This window comes from Mesoplodon mirus (genome assembly GCF_964341445.2).
Source record: "Mesoplodon mirus genome assembly, chromosome: 11".
Lineage (NCBI taxonomy): Eukaryota > Metazoa > Chordata > Mammalia > Artiodactyla > Ziphiidae > Mesoplodon > Mesoplodon mirus.
Genome location: NC_138987.1, coordinates 79,603,941 through 79,626,496, shown reverse-complemented (window position 1 = coordinate 79,626,496; position 22,556 = coordinate 79,603,941). Strand labels below are relative to the sequence as shown.

Sequence of the window (22,556 nt, the reverse complement as noted above, 5' to 3'; positions counted from 1 at the left end):
GTTTATCTGTGGATTTTTCTGTTAAGTGTTCTCTCTAAGGTTGATGGTTATGGTGCTGTGTACCCCAGGTTCTTTCCTACTTCTCTAAACCTTCCTCTTGGTTTCTTCACTTTATTATTATCTTTTCTCTCCTTTCTTCTTAAAAATTGTTTTCTAGGGTTTTATCCTTGACTTTTTCATTTTTCACTGATGAAACCTTTTAAGTGAGGATATCCAAGTTTGTGCCTTTACTCTTGCCCTTCTTTAGAGCTTCAGACTTATATTTTCAACTGGTCTTTCTGACCTTGCAGGCTCCATATGTACCTTAAAGTCAGCATGTCTGTAACATAACCTATCTCCCCCTTTACTTCTTCAAACCTGCACCATTCTATTTTTTTTCTCACTTAATAAAAATCACCGTTCATTCATGCGCACAAGCCAGATATAATTATGCTATTCAAAAGTCTTCTTCTGCATCTATTGAGATGATCATATGGTTTTTATCCTTCACTTTGTTAATATGGTGTAGCACATTGATTGATTTACGTATATTGAAGAATCCTTGCATCACTGGGAGAGATCCCACTTGATCATGGTGTATGATCCTTTTAATGTGTTGTTGGATTCTGTTTGCTAGTATTTTGTTGAGGATTTTTGCATCTATATTCATCAGTGAAATTGGTCTGTAACTTTCTTTTTTTGTAGTATCTTTGTCTAGTTTTGGTATCAGGGTGATGGTGGCCTCATAGAATGTGTTTGGGAGTGTTCCTTCCTCTGCAGTTTTTTGGAAGAGTTTGAGAAGGATGGGTGTTAGCTCTTCTCTAAATGTTTGATAGAATTCACCTGTGAAGCCCTCTGGTCCTGGACTTTTGTTTGTTGGAAGATTTTTAATCACAGTTTCAATTTCAGCGCTTGTGATTGGTCTGTTCATATTTTCTATTTCTTCCTGGTTCAGTCTTGGAAGGTTATACCTTTCTAAGAATTTGTCCATTTCTTCCAGGTTGTCCATTTTATTGGCATAGAGTTGCTTGTAGTAGTCTCTTAGGATGCTTTGTATTCTGCAGTCTCTGTCGTAACTTCTCCTTTTTCATTTCTAATTTTATTGATTTGAGTCCTCTCCCTCTTTTTCTTGATGAGTGTGGCTTATGTTTTATCAATTTTGTTTATCTTCTCAAAGAACCAGCTTTTAGTTTTATTGACCTTTGCTATTGTTTTCTTTGTTTCTATTTCATTTATTTCTGCTCTGATCTTTATGATTTCTTTCCTTCTGCTAACTTTGGGTTTTGTTTGTTCTTCTTTCTCTAGTTCCTTTAGGTGTAACATTAGATTGTTTATTTGAGATTTTTGTTGTTTCTTGAGGTAGGCTTGTATTGCTATAAACTTCCCTCTTAGAACTGCTTTTCCTGCATCCCGTAGGTTTTGGATCATCGTGTTTTCATTGTCGTTTGTCTCTAGGTATTTTTTGATTTCCTCTTTGATTTCTTCAGCGATCTCTTGGTTATTTAGTAACATATTGTTTAGCCTCCATGTGTTTGTGTTTTTTACGTCTTTATCCCTGTAATTCATTTCTAATCTCATAGCGTTGTGGTCAGAAAAGATGTTTGATATGATTTCAATTTTCTTAGATTTACTGAAGCTTGATCTGTGACCCAAGATGTGATCTATCTGGAGAATGTTCCATGCACACTTGAGAAGAAAGTGTAATCTGCTGTTTTTGGATGGAATGTCCTATAAATATCAATTAACTCTATCTGGTCTATTATGTCATTTAAAGCTTCTGTTTCCTTATTTATTTTCATTTTAGATGATCTGTCCATTGGTGTAAGTGAGTTGTTAAAGTCCCCCACTATTATTGTGTTACTGTTGATTTCCTCTTTTATAGCTGTTAGCAGTTGCCTTATGCATTGAGGTGCTCCTATGTTGGGCGCACATATATTTACAATTGTTATATCTTCTTTATGGATTGATGCCTTGATCATTATGTAGTGTCCTTCCTTGTCTCTTGTAATGTTCTTTATTTTAAAGTCTATTTTATCTGATATGAGTATTGCTACTCCAGCTTTCTTTTGATTTCCATTTGCATGGAATGTCTTTTTCCATCCCCTCACTTTCTGTATGTGTCCCTCGGTCTGAAGTGGGTCTCTCTTAGACAGCATATTTATGGGTCTTGTTTTTGTATCCATTCAGCGAGCCTGTGTCTTTTGGTTGGAGCATTTAATCCATTCACGTTTAAGGTAATTATCGATACGTATGTTCCTATGACCATTTTCTTAATTGTTTTGGGTTTGTTTTTGTAGGTCCTTTACTTCTCTTGTGTTTCCTGCCTAGAGAAGTTCCTTTAGCATTTGTTGTAGAGCTGGTTTGGTGGTGGTGAATTCTCTTAGCTTTTGCTTGTCTGTAAAGCTTTTGATTTCTCCATGGAGTTTGAATGAGATCCTTGTTGGGTAGAGTAATCTTGGTTGTTCGTTCTTCCCTTTCATCACTTTAAGTATATCATGCCACTCTGTTCTGGCTTGTAGAGTTTCTGCTGAGAAATCAGCTGTTAACCTTATGGGAGTTCCCTTGTATGTTATTTGTCATTTTTGACTCGCTGCTTTCAATAATTTTTGCCAGTTTGATTACTGTGTGTCTCGGTGTGCTTCTCCTTGGATTTTTCCTGTATGGGACTTGCTGCACTTCCTGGACTTGGGTGGGTATTTCCTTTCCCATGTTAGGGAAGTTTTCGACTATAATGTCTTCAAATATTTTCTCGGGTCCTTTCTCTCTCTCTTCTCCTTCTGGGACCCCTATAATTCTAATGTTGTTGCATTTAATGTTGTCCCAGAGGTCTCTTAGGCTGTCTTCATTTCTTTTCATTCTTTTTTCTTTATTCTGTTCCACAGCAGTGAATTCCACCATTCTGTCTTCCAGGTCACTTATCTGTTCTTCTGCCTCAGTTATTCTGCTATTGTTTCCTTGTAGTGGAGTTTTCATTTCAGTTATTGGATTGTTCATCTCTGTTTGTTTGTTCTTTAATTCTTCTAGGTCTTTGTTAAACATTTCTTGCATCTTCTGGATCTTTGCCTCCATTCTTTTTCTGAGGTCCTGGATCATCTTCACTATCATTATTCTGAATTCTTTTTCTGGGAGGTTGCCTATCTCCACTTCATTTAGTTGTTTTTCTGGGGTTTTATCTTTTTCCTTCATCTGGTACATAGCCCTCTGCGTTTTCATCTTCCCTTTCTTTCTGTGAACGTGGTTTTTGTTTCACATGCTGCAGGATTGTAGTTCTTCATGCTTCTGCTGTCTGTGTTCTGGTGGATGAGGCTATCTCTCAAAAGTCTTTTTTTTTTTTTTCCAGTTTGTTACAGCTAGTTGATTGGGGCCTCTGTAATAACCATATTTCTTTTGAGCTTTTTACTTTTCAGTTATGCTGAAGAACTTGCTGTTCCCAAATGCATTATGTGAATTCATGATTCTATACCTTTTTTTTAAAAAAAGAAATTTATTTATTTATTTTTGGCTCCGTGGGCTTTCTCTAATTGTGGTGAGTGGGAGCTACTCTTCATTGCAGTGTTCAGACTTCTCATCGCAGTGGCTTCTCTTGTTGTGGCGCATGGGCTCTAGGGCGCATGGGCTTCAGTAGTTGTGGCACGCAGGCTCAGTAGTTGTGGTGCATGGGCTTAGTTCCTCCATGGCATGTGGTATCTTCCCAGACCAGGGCTTGAACCTGTGTCCCCTGCATTGGCAGGTGGATTCTTAACCACTGTGCCACCAAGATGGTCCCCTATACCTTTTTATATGCTGTTTCATTTACCTAGAAAGTCTTAACGTAAGAATTATATAGACTTAGTTGTGAATCTCAGCTTCACAATTAATAGCTCTGTGACATTGGCCAAGTTAATAAGCCTTTCAAGTACCTGTTTACTTATCTATAGAATTTTAATGATGCATGCACAGAAGAGATATTGTGAAGATCAAGTGGCAATACACACACATACATACACATATACAGGCATATGTTGTTTTTATTGCACTTTTTAGATATTGCATTTTTCACAAATTGAAGATTTGTGGCAACCCTGCATCAAGCAAGTGTGTTAGCACAGTTTTTTCAACCGCATTTGCTCACTTTCTGTCTCTGTCACACTTCGGTAATCCTTGCAGCATTTCAGACTTTTTCATTATCGTCATATTTGTCATAGTAATCTTTGATCAGTGATCTTTGTTACTATTGTAATTGTTTTGGGGCACCATGAACCACGCTCATATGAGATGGCAGACTTAATCGATAAATGTGGTGTGTGTCCTGACAGCTCCACCGACAGGCCATTCCCCCATCTCTCTCCCTCTCCTCTGGCCTCCCTAATCCCTGAGACACAACAGTATTGAAAACAATATTGAAATCAGGCCAGGTAATAACCTTACAATGGCCTCTAAGTCTTCAAGTGAAAGGAAGAGTCACAGCTCTCTCACTTTAAATCAGAAGCTAGAAATAATTAAACTTAGTGAGGAAGGGATGTTGAAAGCCGAGATAGGATGAAATCTAGTCCTCTTGAACTACTTAGCCAAGTTGTGAATGCAAAGGAAAAGTTCTTGAAGGAAGTGAAAAGTGCTACTCCAGTGAGCACAGACATGATAAGAAAGTGAAAGTGTCTTATTGTTGATATGGAGGAAGTTGTAGTGGTCTGGAGAGAAGATCAAATCAGCTACAACATTCCTCCAAGCCAAGGCCTATTCCAGAGCATGGCCTTAACTCTCTTCAATTCTGCGAAGGCTGAGAGAGGTGAGGAAGATGCTGAAGAAAAGTTTGAAGTTAGCAGAGGTTGGTTCATGAGGTTGAAGGAAAGAAGCCTTTTCAGTAACATAAATAAGTGCATGGTGAAGCAGCACGTGCTGATGTAGAAACTGCAGTGAGTTATCCAGAAGATCTAGCTCAGATAATTCATGAAGGTGGCTACACTAAACAACAGATTTTCATTGTAGACCAAACAGCCTTCTATTGGGAGAGATGCCATCCAGGACTTACATTGGTAAAGAGGAGAAGTCATTGCCTTGGCTTCAAAGCTTCAAAGGACAGGCTGACTCTGTTGTTAGGGGCTAATGCAGCTGGTGACTTTAAGTGGAAGCTGGTGACTTAAAGTGCAAGCTAGTGTTCATCTACCATTCTGAAAATCCTAAGGCCCTTCAGAATTCTGCCTGTGCTTTATAAATAGAACAACACAGCCTGGATGACACACAGCACATTTGTTTACAAGATAGTTTACATGGGAAAAGGTCAAAATATCAGCATTCATAGGAATTTGGAAGAAGTTGATTCCAACCCGCATGGATGACTTTGAGGTTTTAAAACTTGAGTGGAAGAAGTCACTGCAGATGTGGTGGAAGTAGCAAGAGAAGTAGAATTAGAAGAAGAGCCTGAAGATGTGACTGAATTGTTGCAGTCTCATAATAAAACTTGAAGGGATGACGTGTTGCTTCTTTTGGTTTAGCAAAGAAAGTGGTTTCTTGAGATGGAATCTGCTCCTGGTGAAGATGTTGTGAAGGCTGTTGAATGACAACAAAGGATTTAGAATATTACATAAACTGAGTTGGTAAAGTAACAGCAGGGTTTGAGAGGATTGACTCCAATTTTGGAAGAAGTTCTGCTGTGGGTCAAATGCTATCAAACAGCATTGCATGCTACAGAGAAAAACTAGACAACACATAATTTATTTATCAGGGTCATTTGTTTTATCCATGAGCACTGTTGCCTGGTAACAAGGATGACCTTCTACCTCATCTATTTCCAACTACACACTTTGACTCAAAACTACCAGATCATAAGGGGCATAAGATTCACTTATAAGATAGAAACATAGCATATGCCCTCGACCCAAGTCACAGCTCATATGCAAGTAAACAGGGTCTTCACACACAGGTGAGAGTGAGGCCCACCTTGGCTAAGAAGCCATCCATATACTCCGCAAGAGTTGTTGTTTCTCTTGAAATGACTTTATAGGCACAGTTATTAGGGTCTCAAAACAGACATATTCAGTTATAAGAATTAACACACTCAGGAAAGTCGAAAACTATGGCTTTCAACCATTTTCAATTTATTGCAGCCACATGGTTCATTAATTTTAATGGAAAAACTGCTAATAGAATTTTACTTAAACCACATATTTCTTCTGGATTTGGGTCTATAAAATTTCCTGAAGGTAATTCTAAGAGTTTAAGTGTCTAATAGCTCCTGTTGTGTTTAAATTTCTAAAAAAGAGAATATAATGACATCCACCTTGGGTTTTGGCATATGGCTTTAGATATCTATCTCTAAGAATATGTTGCTATTCTAAGTTTCTTTTTAATAGTATATTCATCATATTGATAAAAAGTAGACTGGTCTGCTGCTGTGAAAAATTACGGTGATTATAAAGTTCATAAAAGCCACGTACATGTATTATACACATAGTCATGTAGATGCTGTATTACTTTAATGGGAGTACTTAGATATACTATGCTATTTGGTATAGTACAGATGCTTCAGACTTAAACGTGGGGAAAATACTCCCCAATCTCTCTAAAGTGAACAGTTCCATTTGTATACAATGATACTCATTTGTGTAAACTCTGAAAATTATTATGGGGCCATTTATTTCATCTTAGGAGGCTGAACCAACTTCTCGCAAATGGGAGTTATGCTGTACTCTACTGAAACCTGTCAGTATGTTGCTCCGAAAAATTTTAAATTGATATTTCTATTTTATGATTTAGATAACAGGAAAAGAACTGTTTTAACTTCAAGAAACATAATGATTAATCAAAAGTGTTAACATACGGTTTAAAAAGATTTGTAGCAAGAGTGGCATGAGCATATAAAAAGAAAATAGTAAGAATAGTAGAAGATCTTTTCAGAGAGTAAAAGAAGAAATTTACCACTGAAGAAAGAATAGTACACATAGAAGAAAGAATAGAGAATAATCTCCATCGCTTAAAGAGAAAGGATATTGTGGCAAGCTTTCTAGTGAAGGTTTAAAGAAAGAGGAAAGAAGAAATAATTGTGAATTTCATTTTGCTAATATTCACTTACTGTAACTCGTTGGCCAATTGATTAACTCGAAGAGCAGAAGTGGACTTTAAACTAGTTCTATTTCATTAGTTTTGTTTTTCATTGGCAGTAGAATATAGTTAAGAATTTATTTGAGGACTGCTGGTTTAACTTTATTCTTTTGATTGGCATTGTTAAATTACTGTATATATGATAGCCAGAATAGTAGCTTCTGTTGTTGGTATCATGTAAGTATATACTTCATTGAGGATATTAGTTTTATTAAATTTTTAAGTTTTCATCTTGCTCTCTCTTTTTTACTCTATGCTTTTACTGTTAGGTGGTCTATATTTTGTTTCCTTGTTTTGTAGTTTTCATTGTTTGTTTACATACTAGAAAACGTACACAAACCCCAAACCCTACGTGATTTTAACTTGTATTTTTAATCATTTTGTAGTAGAGACTGAGCCTTGGAAGCATATTGACATTAATTCTGATCCTAGAAATCCTCTAGCTGTGAGGTCGGGGACATAATAGTTAAACCTGTGATCTTAGGCTCTTTATTTATAAAATGGTTATTATTTTAAGGATCTAATCAGTTGACACATATAAAATATTTTGCCCAATACCTGGCGTTACGTATGTACGCAATGACAGTTCTCTCCCCTTTCTTCATTTCACTTAGTTTAACAGAAACTTGAGCTACTGCTTTTGGTCATGTAGAAGAAAAATGTTTTTTTAGTGAAACTATCCATTGTCTACGTTCAGCATAAGTTTCAGGGTTATCTGATTCTAGCCCTGTCCATTGTCTTTGGGCTATTTTATTTTTACAGCTCTTTATATGTTTAGTTAACTGATAGACATGTAAATTCTGTTATGTCTAGTAGAATTTCGATTGACTTCCTTCTCCTCTTTGGAAAAAAATAGTTTCACTTCTGGTTGCAATTCATTTCAGCATACCTCCCATCAATTTGTGCTATTTTGACTTTTCCTTTGAACTGATTATAACATTTTCCTGGTTCCCTCATTGTATGAATAGAGTGAAATCTTTCACATGTATTCACTTTATATCTCTATGAGAGTCAAATTTTACCCTTTGTCTTAGAAAATTATCTTTCTTTATTATATTTAAATATTAATATACACTATTTCCAAGAAATGTCTAAATAAATTCTCCAGAGTAGATTAGTTTATTAAACACCTAGTATGTGCAGCATACTAGTGTTTTATTTTAATCATTTGATATTTGAGATGTCCCAACAGTGATGTCAACTTTACAAACAATGGCAAGTCTTACTATAAATATTTAACCACTAAGGATTCATTTATATATTATTTTAATACCAATGTGATATTCTCAGGATAAATCTTCCAATGTAAAGGATTTGTGTTGTATCTTTCATTGCATAGTGTCTTGAATATAGTGGTACTCTATAATTGTGTTTTGAATGAATGTATAGATAAATAAAGGAGTCCCCAAAAGACCACAAACACTTTGTCTCCCTTAGGTGTCTCATCATGTTGTAATGAGATTTAAAATAAAGTTTTAAGTTTCTTTTTTATTTTTTATTGAGGTATAATTAACATATAACATTATATTAGTTTCATGCTTATAACATCATGATGTAATATTTGTATATATTGCAAAAGTGATCACAATAAAATCTAGTTAACATCATCATACGTAGTTATACATTTTTTTTTCTTGTGACGAGAACCTTTAAGATCTACTCTCTTAGCAACTTTCAAATATACCATGCAGTATTATTAACTATAGTCACAATGCTGTACATTATATCCCCATGATTATTTATTTTATAATTTGAAATTTGTACCTTTTGAACCCCTTCACCCACTTTGTCCACTCCTGCCCTCTGCTTCTATCCATGTGCTCATTTGTTTGTTTTTAGGTTCCATACATAAGTGAGAGCATAAGGTATTTGTCTTTGTTTAACTTATTTCACTTAGTATAATGCCCTCAAGATCCATCCATGTTGTTGCAAATGGCAAGATTTCCTTCTTTTTTATGGCTGAATAATACTCCATTGTGTATGTGTATTATGTTTTCTTTATCCATTTATCCATTGATGGACACTAAATTTGTGTTCCTAGCTTCGATATTATAAATAATGCTGCAGTGAACATGGGGTGTATATATCTTTATGAGTTAGTATTTTTGTTTTCTTTGGGTAAATACCCAGAAGTAGAACTGCTGGATCATACAGTAGTTCTATTCTTAATGTTTTGCGAAACTTCCATACTGTATTCCATAGTGTCTGCATCAATTTACATTTCCTCCAGTGGTTCACAAGGGTCCCCTTTTCTTCCTATCCTCACCAACACTTGTTATTTCTTGTATTTTTGATAATAACCATTGTAACAGGTGATATCTCATTGCGGTTTTGACTTGCATTTCCTTAACGATTAGTGATGTTGAGCACCTTTTGGACATACAGATGGCCAGTATGCCTATTGGCCATCTGTATGTCTTCATTGGAAGAATATCTATTCAGATCCTCTACCCATTTTTTAATCAGATTTTTTTTTTTGCTGTTGAGTTATATGAGTTCTTTATGTATTTTAGATATTAAGCCCTTTTGAGATTATGATTTGCAAATACTTTCTCCCATTTAGTAGGTTTTAGTTTGATGTAGTCCCACTTGGTTATTTTTGCTTTAGTTGCCTTTGCTTTTGGTATCTAAAAGAAGTCATAAGAATTCAGTTTCCATAGACTGAGGAACCAAAAACTGCCTTAGCACATCACTTTAACATATTACTTTAACTTAAGTTGTGATAGCATTTTTTTCTTCCTCTTGGGAAATTGCTTAGAACTTGCCTATGTTTGCCTATGAGCAAGAGATTAAAAAAAGGAAAATCTCAGATTTTAGATAATAACTTGGCCTAAGATATATGATTTTGAAAGATTTCTTCCATATTCTTTAAACTTATTAGACTCATTATACAATGCTGTCTATATTTTGTTAGTTTCTGTTTTTATTTTTATTTATTTTTTGGGGTGCTGTGGGATTTTCTTCCTGGTATGATAATAAAGAAGCAGTGGTGATTTAAATAGCACAGTTTTTTCTTTTCCTGTTCATAAGTTATATTTATATCATATGATTTTTTGTTGGCCATGCTAGCAATGGATTATGAGGACTTTACCTCTACCTGTCTCTTTTAGAAATTAAAACATAGTTTCTTTAGTCATTTGTGTAATTCTAAAAATTGCTCACTAAAATTTTTGGTATATAGTGTTGCCTAAACAGCCCTTAGGGAAGCACTATTATTCCTCAAAGAATCAAGTAGAGAGGGAGCCTTTATTTGTACAAGAATACTCTGGAAGGTAATTAAAAATAACTAAAATGGTGGTAATTTAATCAATCATGTGATCCCTCTTTTATTAAGAATGTGACCATTTCTGTTTCTTATGATCCTGCCTCAAATCTTTTTAAAGCTATTATATATTTCTCTTTAAATCTCTAACCTAGGTATCCTAGATATATCTTGAATCCATTGAATTATATTTATCCATTAAATTATTAGTCAAAGGGCATTTCCTATAGGGAAGCTTTCTTATAGAGAGGTAATACTTTTCTAAACAGCGACTTTTACCTTGTTTTTTGTCAGATAAAAAAAATTCATCCATTTATTTTGTATTTACTAACAGATCTTCATATTTAGATATACTGTTTAGATCTTCTTCAATTCTTACATATTCTTTGTTTTTCATATAAATGAAAGAATGTTGAAAAAGGGAGTCTGGGCTAGGTAAGAGAATCTTTAAATGGAAATTAAACATCAAAAATATTTTCTAAGTTAAAAGTTGTAAAAATCATTATCACTGTATTGGTATTCTCCTGTTGAATTAACTATTAACAGATATAAACAGATTTCCTTGGGTATAGTTAAAAGTACATGGATATTTTCACCTGTTTCTTGTTTAGACTTTATAAGAGTTATTATGCTTATGTAAACAAAGCAGAGTTGACCACAGGCAGAATTACTGGGAAAAAAATTGCATACTATTTGGAAACTTGGTGCTTCTTTGCTTGTGTGGTGTTCTGACTTAGTGTGCTTTTTTTGTGTTTTAGAAGAGGTCTGTCAATGAAAAATGATATGCCCAATGACTATGCTAATTACCATTACAAAGTTAGAGATGAAGAAGTGCTATTCAGTGCACTTTTAGTTAGCTTTATAGCTCTAAAGGAACATATGATGACCTTGTATCCTCTAAGTCTTACAAAACCAAGGATTTCACATTTGAAATGAAACAAATTGTGTCTGTACACTTGCTTAAGACTAAAAGAAAGCAAAGAAACAAAATACCCAAAGAAACAAAATTTTTTAGATTTCTACTCCTTAAAAAGCGTTGGCTAAATTTTTACGGAAATTGGTGCTGTTGAGTATGCTTATCTTCTGAATTTAAAGATTTTGGGCATAGACTGACACCAGGCAACTTTTAATAGACCAAAGAATACTGTAGCAGTTTGAAACATTAAAAATTGTAACTTCTCTTCTAGATGAGAAGATAATTATATTTTACATATTGGATTTTGTAATTTTCATTATTAAGCTTAAAAATTCCCATTGTTAAACAAACATGTATAAACATATATACTATCTTTATTACTAAATTATATTTAGGGTATGTATATGTAGACAATATTTATGAATGTGGATTTTCTTTTTTTAGGGTGAGTTACTGTTATTGGATAGTGTGACTTATAGCACAGGGAAAAACTTTAGAGGCTTAACTGAAAAATCTAGTTTCCATTTAGAGGGTAATACATTTATATGTTCTCTTTTCTTCCACAGCACTACTCATTTGTTTTCTCATTTTATTTTTATTTTTATTTATTTTTTATTTTTTTAATGTTGTGCCTTCTTTTAATTAATTTATTATTCATTATTTTTTTATTTTTGGCTGTGTTGGGTCTTCGTTTCTGTGCAAGGGCTTTCTCTAGTTGTGGCAAGTGAGGACCACTCTTCATCGCAGTGCACGGGCCTCTCACTATCGCGGCTTCTCTTGTTGTGGATCACAGGCTCCAGATGCGCAGGCTCGGTAGTTGTGGCTCACGGACTTAGTTGCTCCGCGGCATGTGGGATCTTCCCAGACCAGGGATCCAACCCGTGTCCCCTGCATTAGCAGGCAGATTCTCAACCACTGCGCCACCAGGGAAGTCCTCTCATTTTATTTTTAAAATAGGATGTGGATTATAATATGTTCAGTGAACCTTTATATTACCAAATTTAAAAAAAATTCCTGAAAATTTCACTAATGTCTCATAAGTTGAAAGTATATGTAAATTCCAGTCATTTTAGGTTCAGCTTTCCTTATGTCTGGAATAAGTTTTGATATGATTAAGGCTTTTACCTCCAAATCTAATATTTACTGGTCTGTTGCAGATTCTTGACATCTTTTCACAAAAGCATCATTTCTTTGAGTACACTAGTTGGTCCCTATTAGTCTTTAGTTTGGATTAGACATTTTTCCTCTCTTATTTACCCAGAGCAGATTTTGATCAGTGGGATAGTATAGCTCATGGAGTTTGAGTACTACAACCAGGAAGGGCAATGAAACAAGAGGTCTTCAGAATTATATTTTTAAGCATGTGTAATTATTTTTTTCTTTGTTATATTTAAAAATTTGCCTCATGAATCTACTATTTAACTTAGGAACTAGAACATGACCAACTCTAATAATCCTCTTCTGTCCTATCCCTGTGTTTTCCCCCAGAGGGAACCTCTGGCTTAAATTTTTGTTCCAGTTTCCTTGTTTTGTAAAAAAAAAAAATTGTTGTATATATATGTGTACATATATATGTATATCTCTGAAGAGTTTTGCTTGTTTATGTGCCTTGTAAAAATGGGTTAATACTGTGCAACCACACCTGCAGTTTTCTTTTTTTCACCCAAATTTATGTTTGCAGGACTTACCCGTGTTGTTGCATATACATATATTTCTTTTACTTACACTGATATAAAATATTCTAATTTATTAATTAGAACATTATTAATATTACCACAGCTCATTTAATCATTTGACTGTCAGCAGGTATTCAGGTGTTGTCACTTATTTGCTGTTATGGACATTCCTGCTAGGAGTATTCTTACATATGTTTTCAGTGATACCAAGTCTGTATTCAGCAGTTTTGCATAGGGGAGACTTTTGTTGAGACAAGCTATTTTCCCCCTCATGAGTGATTTCTTTTCTATTTTTCTTTTTTGCTCATTCCTTTTGACTTTTTATTTTGATTCACAGAAAAGCTACAAGAAATAGACAAATAATTCCTATGTACCCTTCATCCACTTTCTTCAAATGTTAACATTTTACAATGTTTGCTTTATCTTTATTCTTTCCCTCCTCCTCATTCTCTCCTTTTTTCTTCCCTTTCCTCTTCTGCTTCTCATTATTTATTTAGTGTTCTTTTTGTTCTTTTGCTGAGGCAATATAGCCAAAATACTGCATTCCAAAGTAACCTAGGTTGGTTCTTGCCCTTTACCCTCCACCCCCATTCCTTAGTTAATGTGATTATATTATTTATTTGAAATATGGTTCAATTGCTGTTCTTCGTATTCCATTTTAGGATTCTATTCTCCTATTCCCCTGCCTCTTGATTTTAGTTTTATTTTATTGAGTATGTGAAACATTAATGTGGTTCCAAAACTCAGAACCATATTACAAAACTACACTCAGAGAAGAGAGATACTTCCCACAATTCATTTCTTCTGTCTTTCCACTTCATTCTACCTCTCCTCCACCTATCAGTCTCTCTAGTTTTGGCTTCATCCTTCCTATGTTTCCTTTATAACAAACAAGTAGATGCATGTGTCTGTGTGTTTTCATGTGTTTAAGGGCTATTTGTATATTTTCTTTTTGGTGAATTGTCTGTTCACATTTTTTGCCCGTTATTCTATAGGCATATTTTTCAGTCTTTCCCCCCCCCAAGTTTTAAATGTTCTTTATATATTAGGAATATTAGTCCTTATCTGTGATATATATTAACATATCTTTTTTTTTAGTTTGTCAGTTGTTTTTTGATTTTATTTAAGGTAATTTTTGACAGACAAAATGTTTTTATGTATTCTGTAGTCAGATTTGTCAGTCTTTTATTTGACTGTGTCTGGAATTGAGTCATAGTTAGAAAGGCATTTCATATACCCAGGATAATGTACTTACATTATCTCATATTTTTGTTTATACTTATATGGTCTTATTTTTTAATCCAGTTGTAGCTTTTTTTTGGTTTGTTATTAATGTGAGATATGAGTCAAATTTCAGATTTTTCCAAATGGCTAATCAGTTGTTAAGGCACTGTTTATTAACAAGCCCATCTTTACCTCAGTAATTTGAAATGCCACTTTTGTCATATACTTAAGTTTCACATATACATGGCTCTACTTCTGGACTTTCTGGTATACTCTTGTGATCTGTTTATTGCTGCACCAAATAAATACACTGTTTTAATTATAAAAGGTTTATTGTTTGTTTTAACATAATTTACTACAGTATATCTTAATAAGGTTAGTAGTATGTTTTACTATAGTTTAATTTAGTTTATTTGAATAAGAGGGTCGAGTATCCTCCTTATACTTTTTCTTTTTTACGTTTTTGCATTTTACTTTTTCCATGTGATATTTAATGTCCATTTGTCTAGCTCCATTATAAAAAAAGCTTATTTACTTTTATTGTAATTTTATTAGGCCTATAAATTAACTAAGGGAGGATTGGCATCTTTATGATGTTTAGTTGTCCTATCCAATTACAAGGGTCTTTACCTTTGTTCAGGTCTACCATTGAGTCTTTCAGAAATGTTTTAAAGGTTTCCTCATGTTTCTTGCTAACTTTATTCTTAAGTATTTTATCTTCTTTGTTGCTATGGAAAATAATATTTTTGCTACCATGATATCTTCTAAATTGTTATTGTTTTTACATATGAATGCTATTGATTTCTGTTCATTAAGTTAATATCCTGCTACTTTACCGAATGTGTTTATTGTTTGGGTTAGTCGGAACATGAGGTGTAGTTTTCCTCCTTTTCTTACTTTTACACTTCCATTTAATTTCTCTTGTCTAACCACATTGCTTTAGTGAGTGCAGTGTTAAGTGGTTTGGAGATAGTAGGCATCCTTATATTATTCCTGATCTTAGAGGAAACACCTGTAGATTTTTTTCATTAATTAACATGCTGACTTTAGGATTGAGGTCTATATGTTTTATCTTAAGAAAGTATGCATCAATTTCTATTTGTTTGAGTGTTTTTTTTTTAACAGATACAGGTGTTTGATTTTTATCAAAAGCATTTTCAGCCTTAGAGCTAGTTATGCTATTTTTCTCTTTAAGTCTATTAATATGGAATGTTATATTAATGAATTCCCTAATAGTGAGCCAACCTTGCATTCCTGGAACAAATCTGACTCATTCATTGCATATCGTTTTCTCAATATGGTGTTAGATTTTGTTTACTGATATTTTATTTAGAACTTTTACCTAATTATTTTTAAGCAATACTCTAAAAATCTTTAATTGTTCTGTTTTTGTATTGTCTTTATCAGGCTTAGCTATCAATGTTATGTTAATGTTATGTAATGCTAATGAAGTTTCCCTTCATTTTCAATGCTCTGTAATAATTTTAGAGCATAGGGATTATTCATTTTTCGAATTTTTGTTAGAAATCCTCTTGAAATGCTTTATCTATAGGGTAGTTGCCTCATAATTTTCTTTTTTCCCCAAGGAAATTATATATTTTTAAAGAATTTTTAAGCTTTAATCCAATCAACTTTTATAAACTATGTTTCTGTGGAGAATTGCCCATTTTATCTAGAATTTTCAAACCTATTTACTTAGAAGTCTTTAGAGGATTTATGATTTAAAAAAATTCTTCTGTTTTAATTATTATGTTACCCTTGTCACTTAATTTATCTATTTGTACTTTTCTCCTTTTATTGTTAATAAATTAACTACCGTTTTATTTGATTTTCTTAGAAATTCAGGATTTTGATTAATTAGATCTGCTTTATTTTCTTAATCTTTGACATCTGCATTATCTTTATTATTTTATTAATGTGCTTTTAAAGTTTTCTGTGTTATTCGTATTTTAGTTTATGAGATGGAAATTTAATTCATTTTTTAGATTGATTGAAGTGTTCAAGGATCTAGATTTTTTTTCTAAACTGCTTTAAATGTATCCAATAGATATGTAATGTTTTTATTATTATTTCTTAGAAATCTATAATATCTTGATAGTGGAAAATTAAAGTTGTATTGTGGTTGGATGGGTAACGGAGTAGGTGAAAAGATTCCTGGAAAAGTTTGTTGGCATTATTTCACCACTTTCAGAAGAGGAAACTGTGGCTTAGTGGGGTTTGTATAATTTGCTGCATAACAAGTAAGTTGTTATTGTTCAAATTTGAATCCATTTCTGATTCCACAGCTATGGCTTTTACTTAGGCAGTAATATTGTGAGGTCAGAGAGGTACTGAACAGTATGGCATAATCAGGGAACAGTAAGTAGCACAGTGTGACTGGAGTGAAGTTGACACTTGGTGTTATCATTTCTGGCTTGGGCAAATAGTTCATTGAGATACCATTAACATGAAGCAAAGCAGGTTTATGTAAGATGATGGGTAAGTCTGATGAATGTACTAGACAGCTAAATGGACTGTCTGGTAGTTAGCTGAGCATATGGATCTGGAGGTCTGTAGAATGGTTTGTGCTAGAAATGTGAATTTCGGTGTCATTAGCTTATAGGTGATAATTTAAATAATGGGTTCTGAAAGTGGTAAGAATAATGTGAACACTGAGAAGATCAGAGGGTGTAGGAAACAATGAAATTAAGACTGAGTGGAAAAGAGCCTGAAAAGGAAACAAGAAAAAAAAAGTTAAAATGTTAGGAGGAATTTAGTATATAGTGGCTTACAGGTGCCAAGGGAAGAGTTTCAAGGAAAAGGGAGATTCATTAGTATTATGTGCTCTGGAGAACTAAAGGAAGATAAAATAAGAAGTGTTCATTTGACTTAATAATACCTGAAAGGAAAATTAATATCATAAAAAGTGGGTCTAGTGGCATGATGAGGGTTGGGTGAGGGAGAAGCAAATGGAGACAAGAAATCTGGTTATGAAGGGAAGGTATGATAGTGGTAACTAGTGGAAAGTGTGAGGGTGAGGGGGCCTCCTCCCACCCCCTACTTTCCTCCCTCCACCTCTCCCTTTGCCTTCCCCTTATTTATCTCTTTTCTTTCCTTTCTCTTTCTCTCCCTTCCTTCCTTTATTCTAGCCTCTTTCCCTCTTTCTTTTCCTAATATGACATACTTGAACATGTAATGTTACAGAATGAGAATTTAACTCATGACAACACGACATCTTGTCTTAGATTATGGCTATAAATGTGAATAACATAAAGAGATGTTAAAATGTTCAGGTGGTGGATCAGAATGATATTTTTAAGAGTTTCTTGAACATAGGATCGTAGTCACACATACCCTTTATGCCTGGAAGTAAAACATACTTGTCCAACAAACTTTAACAATCTTTGAAATAATGATGAAAATAATGTCAGCACAATGCTAAAAGCTTTACATATTTTAGTCATTTAAAACCTCATCAGCACCTCTATGCCAGTTTTACAGATGAGGAAACTGACGGAAGTTAAGTAAACTTGCCAGATGTTGTACACTTGCTTTGGCAATATGATTTCAGAGTCTGTGCTCTTAATCATAAGGCTGTATTCCTCTTTACTATACTATAGTACTTATTTTCATTCCTTTAAAAATTAATTAGTAATATTTTTGGTATAATTGTAATTTAGAATTAGAAGTTAGAATATTTTGACATTTTAGGGAAATCTGTTAGCATATAGAATAGTGAAGATTAGCAAAAATTTCTGAAAAAGATATATAAAGTACAAACATGGGTTGAAATTCCAGTTTTCTGTATTTTAGTTAAAATAGTGAAATGCTTGTGGGAGGAGCTACAATACTTTATCCAGTGTGGCACATAGTATTTGAAAAACACAATACTGCTACACAATGAAAGTGTATATAAGATAATTAAATAATCCTATATGGTACCAATAAAAAATTGATACATTCCTTAGTTTGTTAATACCTAATGACCTTATAGATGTCTTTCTTCAGGGAAAAATGCAATTTCCATTGTGAGCTGCCTTCCAGAATTTATGGTAGAACTTCACTGACGTTGCTACTGATGCCAATGTGGAATAAAGGTCTTTATAATTTAGAAAGTCAAAACGTATAAATGAATTACTGTTAAAAATGATTTAGTTACTCTTCTTAAGCTTTAAAACACACAATACAAATGCGTTTGAATTTTTAGAAAGGACGTTTGAAAATAAAGTAATCTGTTTATTTTGCCATCATCAATATTTTTGTCTTATTTCATGTTTGGAATTGGCTTTCCTTTTGTGACCTTTGTATTTGAACCCTAATCACAATCTAATAATATTTTGTTGTGAAACTAATTACAGAGTTGCATTTCAACATTATTTGTTTGTGGAAACAAACTAAAATTGACTTTAACATGAAAAATCTTTTGCTGTTGTAAAAGAAGAAATTAACACAGAGACCGTGGATTAGCTATTTTAACGTCATTGTTCTTCCCCTTAGCTTGCTTTATTGTAATAAGTATTTCATTTGACTTGCCTCCTGGGTCATAAGGTCACTGAGTACATGGATGCATGTCCTGCTCATTGCTGTCTCCTCAGTACCTAGTGCCTGTGTTTGGCACTGGTAGGCATGCTAGTGCTTTTTCTTAACTAATTGAATAGGTAAATAATACATTTGAATAATTTCTCTGAGTTGCAAATGCACCCCTTATGGTAATGTGTTAGTATGTAGACATTAAGACATTATTAAGTTGTTTTGGTTGCTTGGGTCTCACATGGAAATGTCCTGTTCAATTTAGAAACACTAGTTTTAGATGTCAGATAAAAATCCCTGAAAAATAGTCATAGAATCCTCATTTTCTACCTCACTGCTTTTACTTTCCTTACCCCTTTTTCTTTCCCTCCCTCTACTCTCTTTCTTCCCTTCAGCCTGTTCTTTATTTTCCCTTTAATGATCCTTTTGTTGTGTTGTTTTGTTTTGTTTGTTTTTCTTTAGTATCTGGAGTCCATCTTTCTCCAGCCTCTCCTGAGATTGTATTGGACCATGACCACACTTCTCCTTCTGTTGGCTGCCTCTCTTCTGAGCCCATCATTTCATCACCAGAGAATACACATGCAGACAACAGCACTGTCAGTCAAACTTTTCCTAAAGCACAGGTAAAGACAAGCATATTTTTATAGGAACTTTGCCTACTTAAAAAAATTGCATACTGATTTAATTGAAGATTTCCTGATTTCCTTTTTCTTTTCCCTCCTGTAGATCCTCTAACTTTGAGGTTAATATCTAGAATTCTAAAAACTGAATAATATGTTTGTTTTGTGGCACAATTGCAAGGTATTTAAGCAGTGTTAGTTACCAAAATACGGTTTGAAAACCAAATATGTTTTATTAAAGTTGACTTAGTTTTGCATTGCAGATTGTGAACTTCAAAAAGGAAAATAATTACAAAAAAACTATTTCTCTTCTCAGGGAAGCTTACCATATGTTTTCAAGTATTAGAATGTTCATTTCAATTTTAGAGTAAAACCAAAAACACAGCGGTCATAGCGTTTATTCATTCAAATATTTATCGATTCAGGCCTTGTGCTAGATGCTGGAGTTACTCCAGATTTCCAAAGTGCTATATACAATCTTGAGTCACCCGTTATCTTTACTAGAAAGTGATGATCAATTAATGGTTATTGATAAATTTTAAAATCTGATTTATAACTTAGTATATAAACAAATTCTGAGTGTATGTCTAAATTCACGAACTGGTATCAGATGTATTTATACTTATTATACACTCTCAAGAAAAAGTTTTAAGTTTTTAATGCTTTGCTTGGAAAATAATAAATGCTTTTAGACTCTGAAGTTTACAGAAAATTTTGTTTCTTATTGCAAAGATCAGGTTGTTGTAATAGTTTGAGGTCTTATGTTGATTTACTTAAAGGGTGAAATAATTTCGGAACCTTTGCTACAACTTAATTTCCAAATGTGGTTTCTGGTGCCCTTTGGATGTTTTCCTTCTTGGTGCAGTGTAAACTTTCCCCTCTTGTGTTTTTTTTTTTTTTTTTTTTTTTTAATGTGGTTTAGATTCAGCAATCAACACACACTCATCTGGATATCTCACTTTTTCCGTTGGGTTTAACTGAGGAGAAAAGTAATGGAACAATTGCTCTTGTGGCTGATTCTGAGGATCCTGGAGCCAATGTATCAAACATACAGCTTCAGCAGAAAATTTCAAGTCTGGAGATGAAACTCAAAGTATCTGAAGAAGAAAAACAGAGAATTAAAAAGGTATATTTACATTTGCCTAAAAAATAAATGTTTGAATTGCAGATACTGGAAATATGATATAATCCCAACTTCTGATTAAAAATTCAGCAGTGGAAAAGCTATTATGCTCCTTGGCTGTAGGTTTAAATCAGTCATACAAGCTTATCTCTTACAAAAGTCTTTGATAAGAAATTTCTAGTTTTAAAGGTGTACTTTTAAAGATATGAAGTCTTTTACTAGATTTTTTTTTTTTCGCTAATGAATGCTTTCCTTCTGGTTTATTTTTATTTACTCTGAAAGCAGGTAGTGTTGTATTTCTTACGTAGGTTAGAAGATTTGTAATATTCATTTGTCCCTATGAGAAGTCAGACATGAGGGGATATTTGACAAGATTACTTAGAAATACAGCTATTTTAGTAAATTATTTATGTGTTCTCATTCCTGTTTCCTACAAATATCTCTATAAAAAGACCTTAGCAAATTTATAGAAAGTATAGGTAGAGGTAGAGTGTTGTTTACAATTAGTTTAGATGCTTTTATTTATTCATTAGCACGAATAATTTTAGTGTTATAGCAGTGTTAGTGTTATATCAGTGTTTGATATTGGTCTGGGAATGAGAGTGAAGCATACGTTTTATAATATTGTTGAACTTTGAAAACCATACTTCCGGTGGGTTCTTTCCTTACCAAATATTTTCTAATATGTTCACTGAAAAAACTGAATATATTTTATGCCTTTAAATATCACAAAATTTATGCTTGGATTTTTTTTCTTTTAGGATGTGGAATCATTGATGGAAAAACATAGTGTCTTGGAAAAAGATTTCCTTAAAGAAAAAGAGCAAGAGGCCATTTCTTTTCAAGATAGGTACAAAGAACTTCAGGTAAAAACAGTGAATTATAAATTTAGTATGTAGGCCTTTTGATGAAGCATGTAATATAACTTCAAAAAGTGCTCAATGAATACTTGATGAATGAAGCATCAGATACTTGCTTAAATATGTAAAATACTGACTAATGTGTGAAATTAATGATAAATGCCATTTTGAACAGCACGAATCCCTGAGAAGCCATGCAGGTTAGCTGTTTGAGACTCAGTCTGGCAAAAAATATTCTGTTTCTGATGATTTTCTCAATTTGGAAATTAGACATTCCAATTTTTCTTGTTGTGATTACATTTGAAAAGAGCTTAGAATCGTATAAACACCAAACTGAGATATTTAACCTTTTTCATAAATTGTTTGTAATCAATGTCTCCTCGTCTTCTCCTCAAATTTCCTTAACAAACTTGTTTCTTCTGCAGTCTTCCCCATCCCAGGAAATAGCAGTTCTGTCTTTCCAGTTGCTAAAGCTGAAACCCACATTTATTCCTTTTTGTGCTTCCCCCATGTTTGTTCCTTAAGCAAAACCTGTTGGCTCTACCTTCAGAATATCCAGGTTTCGACTGTTTGTCATTATGGTCACTGCTGCCAACCTATTGTAGGCCATCCTTATTTCTCCCTTGGAATACTGAAGTATCTTCTATTCTAATCTTTTTTGCTTCTGTCATTGCCCACTTACAGACCATTCTCCACATGACAGCCACTGTGATCTGTTTAATAGTTAAAGCTGCTCATGTCATTTCTCTGCTCGGAAACCTTCAATGGCTTCTCACCTCACCCAAACTAAAAGTCAAGTAAGTCCTTAAAATGGTTTGCAAGGCCCTCCATTTTTTTGTGTCCCTTCTCCCTGTCTTCTCCCTGACTCTTTCTCTTTGGTCGTTTTGCTTTATCCCTATGTCTAGAGCTCTCGTCCCTCAGTTTTCTGCATTGTTCACATTTTTATATCATTCAGGTCTCCGTGCAAATATCACCTTATCAAGGGAGACCTTTCCAAACGATGCTGACATCCCTTACCAGCCTTCCCTTATTCTGCTTTATTTTTCTCCATAGCACTTTTCACATCTGACAAACTATGTATTTACTTGTTTATTTGCCTAGATCATTTTAACAGTCTCCTAAGTGGTCTTCTAGCTTCTACCCGTGCTCTTCTCCCTTAATGAGTCTTTATTTCAGCAGGTGGAGTAGTGTTTTTTAAAAATGTGAGTCAAATCATTTCCCAACCACAACTATCATTCTCCTTTCAGTGTAAATCTTCTGGCTTCTCCAACTTTTCCAGTTCGCCCCCAGCTGTTCACTTACACTGAATT

At 33.8% G+C, this 22,556-nt stretch overlaps 1 protein-coding gene across 4 annotated transcripts in view; it reads left to right on the top strand.

Moving 5' to 3' along the window:
* The window catches only part of CCDC91 (coiled-coil domain containing 91), a 401,471-nt gene that overhangs the window by 116,204 nt on the left and 262,711 nt on the right, over positions 1-22,556 (top strand). For all 4 annotated transcript variants that reach the window (XM_082636831.1, XM_082636829.1, XM_082636828.1 and 1 more), the window contains exons 4-6: positions 19,106-19,266; positions 20,186-20,389; positions 21,148-21,252. In XM_082636831.1, coding sequence (XP_082492957.1) covers positions 19,106-19,266; positions 20,186-20,389; positions 21,148-21,252 — 470 coding nt within the window. The remainder of the gene's footprint in view (positions 1-19,105; positions 19,267-20,185; positions 20,390-21,147; positions 21,253-22,556) is intronic.